This window comes from Aulostomus chinensis, chromosome 12, assembly GCF_037954235.1.
Source record: "Aulostomus chinensis isolate RoL2024-O1b breed Wild chromosome 12, RoL_Achi_v1.0, whole genome shotgun sequence".
Taxonomy (NCBI): Eukaryota; Metazoa; Chordata; class Actinopteri; order Syngnathiformes; family Aulostomidae; genus Aulostomus; species Aulostomus chinensis.
Window position 1 is genome coordinate 14,889,456 of NC_141331.1, and position 13,357 is coordinate 14,902,812.

A 13,357-nucleotide genomic window follows, 5' to 3' on the forward strand; every position below is an offset into this window, starting at 1 on the left:
GAGGGGAATGGACAGACTAACGGGGTCGGGTAGTGAAGGCCCGTACTTTTTGGCACTGACTGAATCACATCTGTACCACAATACAAAAACGTGTTTGAATGTTTGGCACTACCTTTTGGTACTAAGGATTAATCTCATCAGGTTGTGACGTGGCTTTAATGCCTTTGCTGTTCCTTTAAGGTTGCAACGAGCAGCTAGCAGCTACACACACACACCCAGACACACACACAGCGATCAGAGTGGCCGCGATGAGTTGACCAAAACTACACCCGTTACTGCAGTAAAACCTAGATCCAAAAAAAAGGCCAAAAAGCTTTTTGTATCAACAAGCACATAAAGAAACACAATATTTCTACCTAATATGTCTGTCATGTTTACATGACCATAGAGTAATTGTTTCGCTAATCGTGAAGTGTTATGTCCCATATACAAGCTAAAAGTACAGTCCTCCAGAAAAATGTGGAGTTTTTTTGTGATTTTTGCAGGCAAAAATCCTTGATTATGTAGTGTGTTTTCTTTAAAAAATGTGATGGAATATGCAGGATATTTATGCAATTTTATGCAAAGACATTGCAGGAATTTGCAAAAATTTAGGAAATTTGCAAAATTCGTATTCATCAAAAACTGCGGTTTGATGAATAAGAACAAAAAAGTGATTCCGCCAGCATTGTTCTCACCTTAATGTTAGGAGTCATTTCTAATGACTTCTGATGATAAGCAAGCATACTACTTCACAGAAAGTGCTGGGAATAATTAAGTTCTCATCTTGTTTTGTTTCAAACCTAAATAAATACATGGCTCAAACTCACAAACCGTTGATGAGTCAAACAAGTTCCAAGCTTATTTTTGTTGACAAATGAGACTGATTTGTGGACTTCATCATGTCTTCTACGCAGAGTTTGTAGCTTTGTGATGATGTCACTTCACAATGTTCCCAAGGCAACAGGAGGAAAAAAATGGCTGCTCTTGTGTGAAGGAAACTTAACATTTTTAAACTTTCTGCAAAGATATGTGGCTTGTTTTGCAATGAAAATACAGGGATTATGAAATTATGCAAGCCCCGCACATTTCGTGCATTTTGCGTTGAAATTGGTGATTTAAGTGGAAAAAGTGCGGCGCCTGCAGCCCCTGAATAAATGTACAGAATTTGGCTATTACGTGTTGAATTATGCCATCGCATAATCGCGTTTCTCTGGAGGGACTGAAATGAAAACTGTGTCTGCCACCATCCACTGCCATTTGGTGAGTGAGGTCTCACTGATCAGCTTTGTATCATAAATGTTCTTTTTCTAATGGACTTGCCTTTTTTGTATTTAGTGTGCTTGAGAGTAAAAGCTGTAAATTCTTTTTGTTTTTTTAATAATGAGATTACACCAGAGTAGCTTTATATTTCAAAAGCAAAGTATCTGCCCCAACTCAAACCCCCAGCAATCAACTAATTGAAGATTTTTATGATTTTGGTCAACCAAGGTTCTGTATGGTTGATAGCCTTCAGCCTTGACAACATCTAAAGCAGCCATGAGAAGTTGTCTGTCAAAGGCAAAGAGATAAAATGTATGACTATCAGCTCCACTGCAGGGTGAGGTGACATGAAATGTGCTTGGAAATTCTTAATCTTTAAAGTTACTGTATATTCAAAACCACTATGTTTTTCTCAGTGTTAAATGAGTAACTACTATGTAGTGACAAAAGACTCATAATGGTCACACATGTGATTTACATGATCCTTACATGAAAAGTACAATCAAAAAAGCTGTGCAACTGATTGTGAATACTTTCAGAGGGTGGTTGATCAACACAACTGGACTTGAAAGTAGAGAAATGGGCTTCACACCCTAACTCCATTCATTTCCCTTTTATTCAGCTGTTTCAACCCTGGGGCCCTCTTCAAGATGAACAGCATTATTGCCTGACTAGATCTAAAATAAACACAGGTTACAAGTGGTTGACATTCATCAGTGTTAGTGTCACCTCCCCTCAGTTTAGATTGTACTTATTTGCACTTGCACCTATCTGTGGGTAGTTTTCTGTATATGCCAGGAAGGTTTTGATGGGCGTGTTGCCAATTCAAACAAATTTTCCTGGAACATATTTGTAAAATTCTGTTTGTATGTCTGTAATTATCATCAGAAATATAACTGGCATCCGTGCTATTTAGTTATTTTTGATCTTGCATGGTTCCAGTACAAAATTCCTTAGTTTCCTTCAATTCTAGATACCTATATTGATGTTTTGATTTGTGACGTTGAACCTGAATTATAAGCAAGTAAAGCCACACAGCTATCTCAAACTGGTGTTATAACTTGTCATATATGTATTTGTCAAAAAATATCAAGTTAAAGATTTATTTATTTATTTATGTATTTTTATTGGAAATATCTCTAACTCTTAATGCTGCCAGGAGTAGTTGACAGTAGGACACTCAAGAGACCTGAGGCCCGTCTCAGTAAGGAGGTTCAGCAAACTCTAACCCTAACCCTGAACTGTGAGTTGATTTCACCTCAGATGGGAAACTCTTGGGTTTTCAGCAAAGGCAGAAGAAAGAATTGACGTGGGAGGAAGTTGCTGCTCAAGTCAATGCTTAACTTTGAATGTAAATACTCACTAGATATTTAATCACACTCATAAATTACATGTGAAAACTTAATTTATTGAAACTAAGAATCATTTTTCATTTCGGTGCAATCCTGCAGGCCAAAAATGAACAAGGAAGCAGATACAAATCAGATATATCAATCCTATTTAGTAGGCCTATAGTAGACAGGTGCCAGATGACATGGGATGTTTGACAAAAGAGTGTGTTTTATATAATATGTCTAACAGAAAATATAAACCAAACTAAATTTTACTAGGAAAGGGGCAGCATGGCAGCCATGCAACCCCCCCCCCCCCAACAGTCCTTAACGGAAGAGCGATATAGAAAATGGATGGATGGATTTTAATAGTTTTTTTTTTGTTTTAAACACTGCTAAAATGCACATGATTAACACGGAATAATAAATGAGTGTGGAAATGAAACTGTGTTCAGGGATAGAGTCAAAGTTCTTTGAAGAAAACCCAAACAATGTTAGCTTTATAGATTCAGTTGCCATAGTAACTGACTCAAAGCTGAAGTTACTTCTTTCTTAAACAGGCTGGAGTTCTGCCTTTTTCCAGGTTTGCATTTACTCCCATTCTGAAAAGGAAAACCCAGACTTTCCCTCATTTCAAAGTAACAGATTCAGGGTTTTTCACTAAATCTGCTTTCTGAAACAGGCCCAAGAACTTACTTGATTAGGTAAAAACAAATATAAATGTTTCTGCCAGCAGTAATTGTAGCATTAGCATAGCAGCAGATAAGTACTACACGTGTAACTTTCAAGAAAGATTAGAAGGAAGCAAAATGTCTCACTCACAAGCTATTAACATATTCAGCTTCTTAGAATTGTGTTAAATCCAGCATATTATTGTTTATATTATTGAGTGTTACAAGGGTAGTATAATTTTTGTCTGTGTTAGGCTCCTGGTTCGTCCTGTGTGATGATTTATGCTGCATTGATATTTTTAACCTAGTATCCTTGTTTTGTTGTTGTCCAGAACAGGACATTTCATGTAACAGGGTCACATATGATGGTTATTGGTTACATGGATGGGTTAAAAGAAATAACTTCTCAGTGTATTAATCATGTTAGATTAATGTTGAGTGTCTACCTCTGACTTTTTAAAGGGCTTATTTGCTATATTCATGCTCCCTCTTTTGTTGTGCATGATCTCTGCTGCTTTTTTTGTGTAAAAGCTTGTTGATATACTGTTTGTGCTTTCTGTTTTCCACTTAGGAATCTTTTTCATGTCTCATATAGTATGATCCTGTTGTTATAGATGTTTGTTTCTCTTGATGCTAACGAGTGTACGTTTGCGACTTTGCTGTATGTGCATTTGTTACAGTCTGACGACACAATTGTTGATTTAATTCATTGTTATTGAGAGGTAATCTTGTACTAAATTTTATTTTTTTGTCCTCTGACTGCTTGTCTTGTTCCCAGACCCTTGACCACTGTGAATGAGAGCTGTGTCAGTCAGCTGTACAAACACTCAATTTTGAATGACTCTCCAGAAATGTGCGGCCTCCCTCCCCTAGTGCGACTAGACGCTGTATCTCACTGTAGTTTTATGTCAGTAGCATAAAGATGCATAAAGTAACATGTTAGGGTTTAGTGTAGGGAGAAAAACATTCTGCAAATTCCTTTCCTTCTGATGACTTGAGAATAACCAGGAGCAAAACAGCAGTGACTTTGCACGGATAATTAGATTTAAAAGCAGGTATATATATATATATATATATATATATATATATATATATATATATACTTTCAACTCTTTTCACCACTTTATCTTATATTACCATCTCTAGCCTAAGACAGTTGTGAGGTGCTTCTGGTTTAAGGCGATGAAAAGCGAGAACTGACACGGCACAAAACAAATTCTTCCTTTTTCCATTTGAGACTTCCTGCTTGCTGTCCGAGAACCTTCCGTTTCCCTTCCATGCTGTATAAGGCATGGTTTTCTTCCATCGTCACATCATTTCAAACACAATGAGCCAAGAATAGAACACGCTATTGCAATGAAGAGTAGGAGGGTGGTGGGCTAGTTCCATGGTTTATTAGTCAGAGTAGGAGTGCATTTCTGTGTTGCACATTGGGTTTCCTCATTTGCAGTTTCTACTTGCATGTATGTATTGTTTGCAATGAGAGCAGGGCAGTCTGCCAGACCATTCCTTTGTGGGATGAAGGAAGAGGAGAGCATGCAAGATGTAATGTTGTATGAGAGAGATGGGTTCATTATTTGTACCTTGCTTAGTCACGTACACACATATCCAGCTCCTGTTCTACCAGACAGATGTTATTGTGGGGGGGTAGACAGGAGTGGGCATCTTCATCTTCTGTATCATTGTTTCCTTCCTCATGCCTCTACTTACATCCTGTATCCCAGACTTCTTTTCATTCATTCATTCCATCATTCTTGTTCCTTTCCTACTTGTGGATTGAACTACTTTCCTCAGTCGAGGTGGCAAAAGTGAAATTATTGAGCTCTAATATTTCACTGTGTTTTCTGTGTTTTTCAAAGTTTACATAAGTTTTCTTTACAAACTAGGATATGTCAGAGTTTGTATGTTTCCATGCATAAAGCTTCACACTTGGTGATTGTTCAGATGTCACTGTTCACACATTTGTTGATGACATGTTTTATTTGAACAGTCATAAAATCTGGGTGTCATATGAGCAGTTCACATAGACTTTCACACATAGGAGAAATTGATGACACTGATGTTTCACGATGTGTTTGTGGTCACAGATATGGGCAATGTCAATGAAATGGATAAGATCAAGTAAATGTTCTCTTACTTGCGTTTATCTCTCTTGTGTTAACTTAAATGAAGTTATATTGATGTTAAAGTAGCAATTAAACACATTTTCTGCATATTTTCATTAATCATTTAATTTAGAGCTGTAATGTATCTGGATGAATTCTATTTTTCTCACCCCTATGAAGCCAGGCTTCTCCTCTACTTCTGCTGCTTTATTTTCTTGCCACCAGAACTGTTTTTCTTATAACTGAAATGACAGTTTTTGGATATGTTGTAAATCAAAGCTAGATGTGGATAAAGATGTGATTTTTTTTTTCTTCTTTGGAAACTATACACAGAACTCTTCAGGGAATATCACTAGCCAAACTATGGATTAGCTTGTGCTTTCCTTCAGGAAAAAAGCACCAACAATCAATGCTAGGACTCTGAAATAAATGACTGCCTGTTTTTCCTGCATGACTGTAAGTGCTGCATGGTAATTTTCGATCCATTGTCTACCATTTATCCTGTTAAGGGTCGGGGGGGGGGGTTGCTGGAGCCTTACATACTGAAGTGTAAAAACCTTATTAATCTGTTTGTAGAAGTGGTCAACCCCAACGTGTTATTGCCATCCTGGATCCTGGTTATACTCAAAATAGTTTGCCCTACTTAAAAGCCAACAGCCTGTTTAAATGCTTTGTATCATATAAAGCAAGTGCAGTGTAGAACCACGTGGCCAGCAGGTGCACCACTGGAGGGACTTCACAATACATAATACATGAGCATGTTTTGCATGCATGTGCATATTCATGCACAGCAAGTAAAGGTTGTGGCTGCACGTCAGTGCAAAGATGGTCATTGTCTGAATTGAATATCTGGGTAAAAAAATATTCTGACGCGTGGGACCTCTGTCTGATTCTGTGTTTCAACAAGGTGCAGAAAAAGGTGTATGAAAAAGAGAATGTGAGTGTTAATGTTAATTTAGGGTGACAAGTAATGCAGCAAGCAAATCAAATTAGCATGATTGACATGTTGGTTGTCACAGGAAAATAACAGATGGGGATATTCATTTACTTTCTATCATCTCACCAACAAGCTATCATCACTGAGTGAATTCAACAGACTTAATTGACAACTTCAGCATCTATTTGTATCTCACAGACTAGTAGTTGATAGCTTTCACCCTGCTGCCCATCTGCAATCAGCGCATCATCGTATTGTTATTCTCAGTGCCTTTGCAGAACCTTGTAGCTCTTGAAACCACCTATACTAATTGCTGACTTCCTTTTAGAACCACAATGCAACACAAAGCCCATCAAAACAAATGAAAGTTTCAGCATGCAAATCAAACAGGCTTATTGTTTCACACACGGACGTATCAGGTTTCCCAGAGCTGAATGGTGTTTTTCTGCTTCTGAATCAAGTTGGGTGCGTGGTTGTTTTTTATTCCTTTTGGAATATTGCTTGTGGCAGGCAGGGATTAAAAAAGACAGGAAGACTAACAAAACTTCCCTAAAAAAAAACCAAAAAAACCTGACATCAAATCTTCACTTTGTGAAGTCAAATGTTCAATATTTGTCTTAGACATGTATTGGAGTAAAAATATAATTCTCCAAAGAAACAAACTCAACTCAACGGACCCTCAAAAATGTTCTTGTGAGTTCTCAAGTAAATGTATTTTAACGTCACTGTCCGCCTCTGCATTTTGCAAGGCTTGTGTCTTCAGGCAAATTAACCAGAAGAAAGATATTTTCTTTTTTAAACCCCCCCCCACACACACACACACAAATTCCCCCCTCAAAAAATGATATTAAAGAAATTTTTGCACATAACTTTTTTTTCTATTTCCATCTACAAGCTTAATGGTTTGAGAGCAGTAGACCAAGGGGTTAGTCACTGAATGGTTTCAGTATAAGAACAGTATCTATTATTATTGGGCCAGGGTGATAAGCACATGGAGATTGCTGTAGCAAACATGACTTAAGAGATATGAATGCTCTGTCAATTTGGTAATTGTGTATTTTAAAGACAAAGATGTGCAATCATAGTGAAACTTTACTTTTAACAAGGACATCTGCATATTACTGTATGTCCTGTAAGTATTTCAGTCATTCAGAAATAAAGTGCTCTGCAGTCCCTCATCGGCACTCATGAACCTGCAGTCAGCAGCACACATCAGCAGGAGAGAATGAGGTCAAGGACAAGATCTCTGTGGGGGGTTTTGATGAAGTGATGAATTGACTGAATAAGCTCTTAACATTTTGGTGCGTTGTGGTTTTGAGGTGTTTCTGAGAAATAAGCTCATCCTCTTTTAAACTCTGATGTTAAGAAGGCTGCAGTGCCAGATGATTGTTGTGATTCTTAACCTAATGGAACAGGGCTTAACACCTTTGAAACATAACAAATTAGTAAGCATGTCTTAACTTTTCATAGAAGAATGTATTTTACTGATGAATACCATATATTTGTGACAAACTATAGACAGAATACACATCTATTCTGCAAACCAGCCCACTGTGGGTTACAATATGTTGTGTGAATAACTATTACTGGGAAGTTAATACCAGACGTGAACGTTTGTTTCACTTGTGCAAAAATTTTGTTAGTGAGGATTAACACTACCTTCGAATTTGTAGGTGTATGTGTGTGTATCTGTGTGTGTTTGTGCTTCATGGTGAGGATCAGAATAGAATTTAACCAACAGAGGGAACACATTGTGACCGAACCTCTCAACTTGGTTTAAGGGCCGGATGCAGTATTAAGTTGAGGGTTAAGGTTCGGGTGAGGTAGTACATTATGAAGACTTTGACTCTTTTTTTATTTCCATCCATCGTCATCTTCCGCTTATTCCTACACATTAAGGGTCGCGGGGGGCTGGAGCCTATCCCAGCGTCAACGGGCGAGAGGCGGGGTACACCCTGGACAGGTCGCCAGTCCATCGCAGGGCCAACATAGAGAGACGAACAACCATTCACACTCACATTCACACCTACAGTCAATTTAGAGTATCAATCAGCCTCGTCCCCAACTGCATGTTTTTGGATGGTGGGAAGAAGCCGGAGTACCCGGAGAGAACCCACGCAGACACGGGGAGAACATGGAGACTCACACAGAAAGATCCCGTGCCCGAGCCGGGACTCGAACCCGGAACCTTCTTGCTGTGAGGTCACAGTGCTGACCACTGCACCACCGTGCAGCCGACACTTTTTTTATTTATTTATTTGATTTTTTTTTTAATGTCCATTGCTCATCCATTCATTTTCTATACTGTTTATCCATTAAGGGTCATGGGGGTGTGGAGTCTATCCCAGCTGATTTGGGGTTGGAGGCGGGGTTCACCCTGGAGAGGTCGCCAGTCCATTGCAGGGCCAACACATATTAACAGACAACCACTCACACCCTGCAGTCAATTTAGAGTCGCTGATTAACATAATTTGCACGCCTTTGGACTGTGGGAGGAAGCCGGAGTAGCTGGAGAGAACCTATGCAGGCACAGGGAGAACATGCAAACCCACACAGAAAGACCCCAGGGCTCCAACCAGGAACCTTCTTGCTGTGAGGCGACAGTTCTAACCACTGCACCACTCTGCGCCCTAATGTCCATTCTATGGCAGTTAATTCAAAGAGGACAGGTTGATCACTGGAGCAGCCTTATAAAGTATAACGCATGGGGTAGATGAGTAGAATGTGAACTATAGTACCATGAGGGTGAAAGGATGAGACAATGTTAAGAGGTTGGATGTGGGTGGAAGGAAAAGAAGAGGTAGTTAGCTGAGAGGCAGAGTAAAGCCTTTTAGCCCTTCCCCCCAACTAGTCCTGGTAATAGAGTAGAATAATGAGATTGTATGGATTTACTCAAGACCTCAGGTAGGTCTAATTGTTTAATGCATTTTGTGTAGTCTTTCAGCCTTCCAGTGGCTGGAGAGCAAGAGAAGGCTTGTCCTATTCATCCTATTAGCATTGCTGTTGCTATTGATACTTTTTGATGTGTATAGAAGTGGTTGTTGTGCTCAGAAAGAATGAAACTAGAGTGACATTTCATCATGGAAATGTCAATAAATGTACATAAACACTTCCCAGCATACTGTGGTACTAGGGCAAGAAATTTTGGTAAGAAATTAAGCTACCTTATCTTCTCTGCCTTTAAGTGTGTTGCTACACAGTGGGATTGCAGGTGTGGTTTCACCTCCACAGGCTTGGTGTCCTACAATCAAAAGACTGTTGTGAAGATGAAAGTCTGTTTTAGTTTGATGCTGCTTTTTTACAAGATGTGGCCCAAATAACAGCACCTGTCTGTGTGTCAAGGTCAGCATTCAGGAGAAACATGATGGTTGTGTGAAACAGAGGAGCCAGGCCAGAGTGGACAGTAGCTCACTCAGAGAGAATACTGGAGAGAGGGAGATGAAGGGAGTCTGGCTTTCACTGTTTTATTAATGAGCTCTCCAAGAGAACAATAAATATACCAGCAGAGGAAGATCAGAGACAGCCCAAATTCATAACCCCCAGCTGACACACAAATACACACACCTGAGACACACCTTTGATTTGTTCCTGTAAATCAAAACCTTTTGGAAATCGGGCCTTTTCTGCAATATTCCCCTTTTTATTTAAATAAGATGTAACGGAAATGATGGTGTCGATCCAGATTCCACCGCATAGCTTGCAGTGGATCGTGAGCCCACTACAATGTAACAATGTAACAATGTAACACTTGTCCCCAATCCATGCATACATCTCATCTAAATTGCTGTGGAATACATTTTAATGCTATTCATTTGTGTCAGAATCTGATTGAAATTGAAAAAAATGTGGATTGATGCATCACTAATATATAGCATGGCTCAACATTTTGCAGGGCAAGGAAAACCACCATGAACTACTTAATATAGCAACTTTCTTATCGGCATGTACTAAAAATTAATGAAGCACATTGTTTATCTGGAGTTTATGTGGTAAGTAGCTAAGTAGTGAAACATTCACTTCTTCTTGAAAGATCAAACCAAAAAACACTTTTCAAATAATCTCACAGCTACAGCTCTGTTCTGCACCAAGAGCTGTATTTCTGCTTACTCATAAAGGCTCTTCAGTCCTGATACTTCATAGTGCTGGACGGAGCTGAACTGATTCTAAGGCTAAAAAGTCATATCCTGCAAATAAACCATTATGGGTGTTGCCAAGAAATGGCTCTTTTTTTGTCGTGTGTCATTTTTGACAATATTGTTGTATGTGACTGCAGTAATTCATGGATATGAAAAGCAGGTTTGTGATATGTGCTGTAAATCATTGTACAATCTGGGAAATTGGAAGAGTAGCTGCTGCCCATTACCCAGCAGCTTCTCTTGAAAGTGTTGGTGAGATCCAATACACTCTGCTGCAAAGTGCTCCAGTAAACCTCAGACGGCCAGAAACCTGCCCAGCAGGTATCAATGTCTGTTACCATAAAAGGGCTGTAAAAAAAATAAGTAAATCATGCCCTGTCAACACTATACATACAATGGCACTTTCCTGTTAAGGGTTCTTTGCTAACACATACAAATCTAGTGCTTTCAGTTAAAATGCAGAATGAATTAAAAAAAAGATTTATAGAAGTGCTTGCTGTATCTTTAATGAATCAATGTACTTAGTTGAATGAAGAAGAAAAATTATGTAAAGCAGAAATGCTTATCATTACTGGCATTTGACTGGGAGGAAGATCTATAGTCGGTTCCTGATAGTAGTAGTAGTGTCTTATCTGTTGCAGGATGAATTTCCAAGGTGTCGTTTGATTGTGAATTGTTTATTTACAACTTGGCTTGTTTGCCCCGTGGAAGTTATACTGTATAAAACATTACAGTAGTTACTAAGAATTCGTCCATCCATCCATTTTCTACCACTTATCTTGTTAAGGGTCGCAGGGGGGCTGGAGCCTACCCCAGCAGCCTTCAGGTGAGAGGCGGGGTTCACCCTGGACAGGTCACCAGTGCATCACAGGGCCAACACATAGAGACAGACAACCATTCACACTCACAGTCACACCTACGGTCAATTTAGAGTATCAATCAGCCTCGTCCTCTCTTGGTGTCTTTGGACTGTGGGAGGAAGCTGGAGTACCAGAGAGAACCCACGCAGGCACAGGGAGAACATGGAGAGTAGTGGTTGTTATATCACATTCCCAGTTAAAATGGCACATTTGCTACATTCTCAGTGTTGGATCTGTCCAGTGTTAATTCAAGCCTCTCGGCAAATTTTGCCTTTGTTTTCACCTTAGAGTCAAAGGTATTTGCATCTGACCTGTTTTGTTTGTTGACTGGAATGTAGAGAGTGTGTTCTCAAAAGCTAATCCACCCTTTCTTTGTGTGTTTGCTCCCCTTTTAGAGAAGCTGATAGCATACCAGCGGGAGTTCCATGCCTTGAAAGAGCGCCTTCGTGTGGCGGAGCACAGGACGCTGCAGCGCTCATCTGAGCTCAACAATATTCTTGAGCAGTTCAGGCGAGCCATCGCTGAAACGAACAGCAGCAAAGATGCTCTCACAAACTTCTCAGGTAAAAGATGCCTCCATACATCTGGATACATCCGTCACTGTCAATGCCCCACTGAGGTAGTATTTTCAGAGGCTTGTATTAAGAAGCATGCTGGGGTCCCTGTTAGACCAAAACCTTCTTCTGTCAGCCGGCTGGTAAATTACAGCAGTGTTAAGGCTGACACTATACCTTCTCAATTAAAAACAAAAACAAAACAATTGCTCAAAAGGAGAGGCTGTTTAAAAGTCTCTTTCAGTGGTGTGTGTGAATATATATATATATGTGTGTGTATATATACATATACACACACACACACATATATATTGTCTTCCGCTTATACCTGTTAAGGGTTGTGGGGGGGCTGGAGCCTATCCCAGCGGCTACGGGTGAGAGGCAGGGTTCACCCTGGACAGGTCACCACTCCATCACAGGGCCAACACATAGAGACAGAACCATTCACACTCACAGTCACACCTACGGTCAATTTAGAGTATCAATCAGCCTCGTGGGATGGTGGGAAGAAGCCCGAGAGAACCCACGCAGGTACAGGGAGAACATGCAGACTCCACACAGAAAGATCCCGTGCCTAAGCTGGGACTCGAACCTGGAACCTTCTTGCTGTGAGGCGACAGTGCTAACCACTGCACCACCGTGCCGCTGTATATATATCCATATACATATATATTTATGTAAATGTACATATCATTCTTGTACAGCCAGCAGCTAGTTTGAACCCTGTCATTCTGTGGTGACTGGACCACTGCTGCTGGTTGGGTAGGTTCATCAGATGGGGTACCACACTGACCACACTGTTCCCTGCTTGGACCAGCTGCAGGAGAGCCACTCTGGCTGCCACTTGCAGCAGAGCTAGTTTTAGCATCCTCACCACTGGTCCCACAGTGAGCTTGGGTAAAAAAACAGTAACACAAATTTCTTCACCTGCTTTTCGTGGAGGTTGACATGACATGTTCTCCTCTGGTCTGTCTCTGTCTGGCTGTGGGTGGGTACACACGTATATATGTATGTGTGTGTGCTATGCACATAGAAAAAAACGTCAACAGGAGAATTGCGTATGTGCAATGATTTAGAGGGTGAAGTAAAATGCATTCGTATAAATTAGATCAATAACATTAGCCTAATTAGTTTATTTAATAAAAGGACAGGGTCTGGACCTGTGGTATTGGAAAAGGGACCTTACATGGCCTCGGTTGAGATGTGGCACTATGTATAAAATACAATTAACTTGATTTTGGGGGGGGGGGGGGGGGGGGGGGGGCGAGGGGTCCCGTCCCTCAGCTGCCCTATTATAACAGTAGGGGGAAACACTGATCCATCCACAGATTTTAGGAGGATTGTTACATATAGTATCTCACTCATTTTCCTCACCCAAAATATGCACTTGTTTTCTAGTTTTCACTATGTTTTTCTCCATGCATCCTCCCATTTGACATTAATCATAAACTTTTAACCAGTACCTTGGTATTTGTTTAATCCCCCCTCATCCATCCATCGTCATCTTCCGCTTATTCCTAC

At 40.0% G+C, this 13,357-nt stretch overlaps 1 protein-coding gene across 1 annotated transcript in view; it reads left to right on the plus strand.

Moving 5' to 3' along the window:
• The window catches only part of mgat4a (alpha-1,3-mannosyl-glycoprotein 4-beta-N-acetylglucosaminyltransferase A), a 32,543-nt gene that overhangs the window by 3,289 nt on the left and 15,897 nt on the right, over nt 1-13,357 (plus strand). Inside the window, exon 2 of the mRNA XM_086220371.1 lies at nt 11,678-11,845. Coding sequence (XP_086076497.1) covers nt 11,678-11,845 — 168 coding nt within the window. The remainder of the gene's footprint in view (nt 1-11,677; nt 11,846-13,357) is intronic.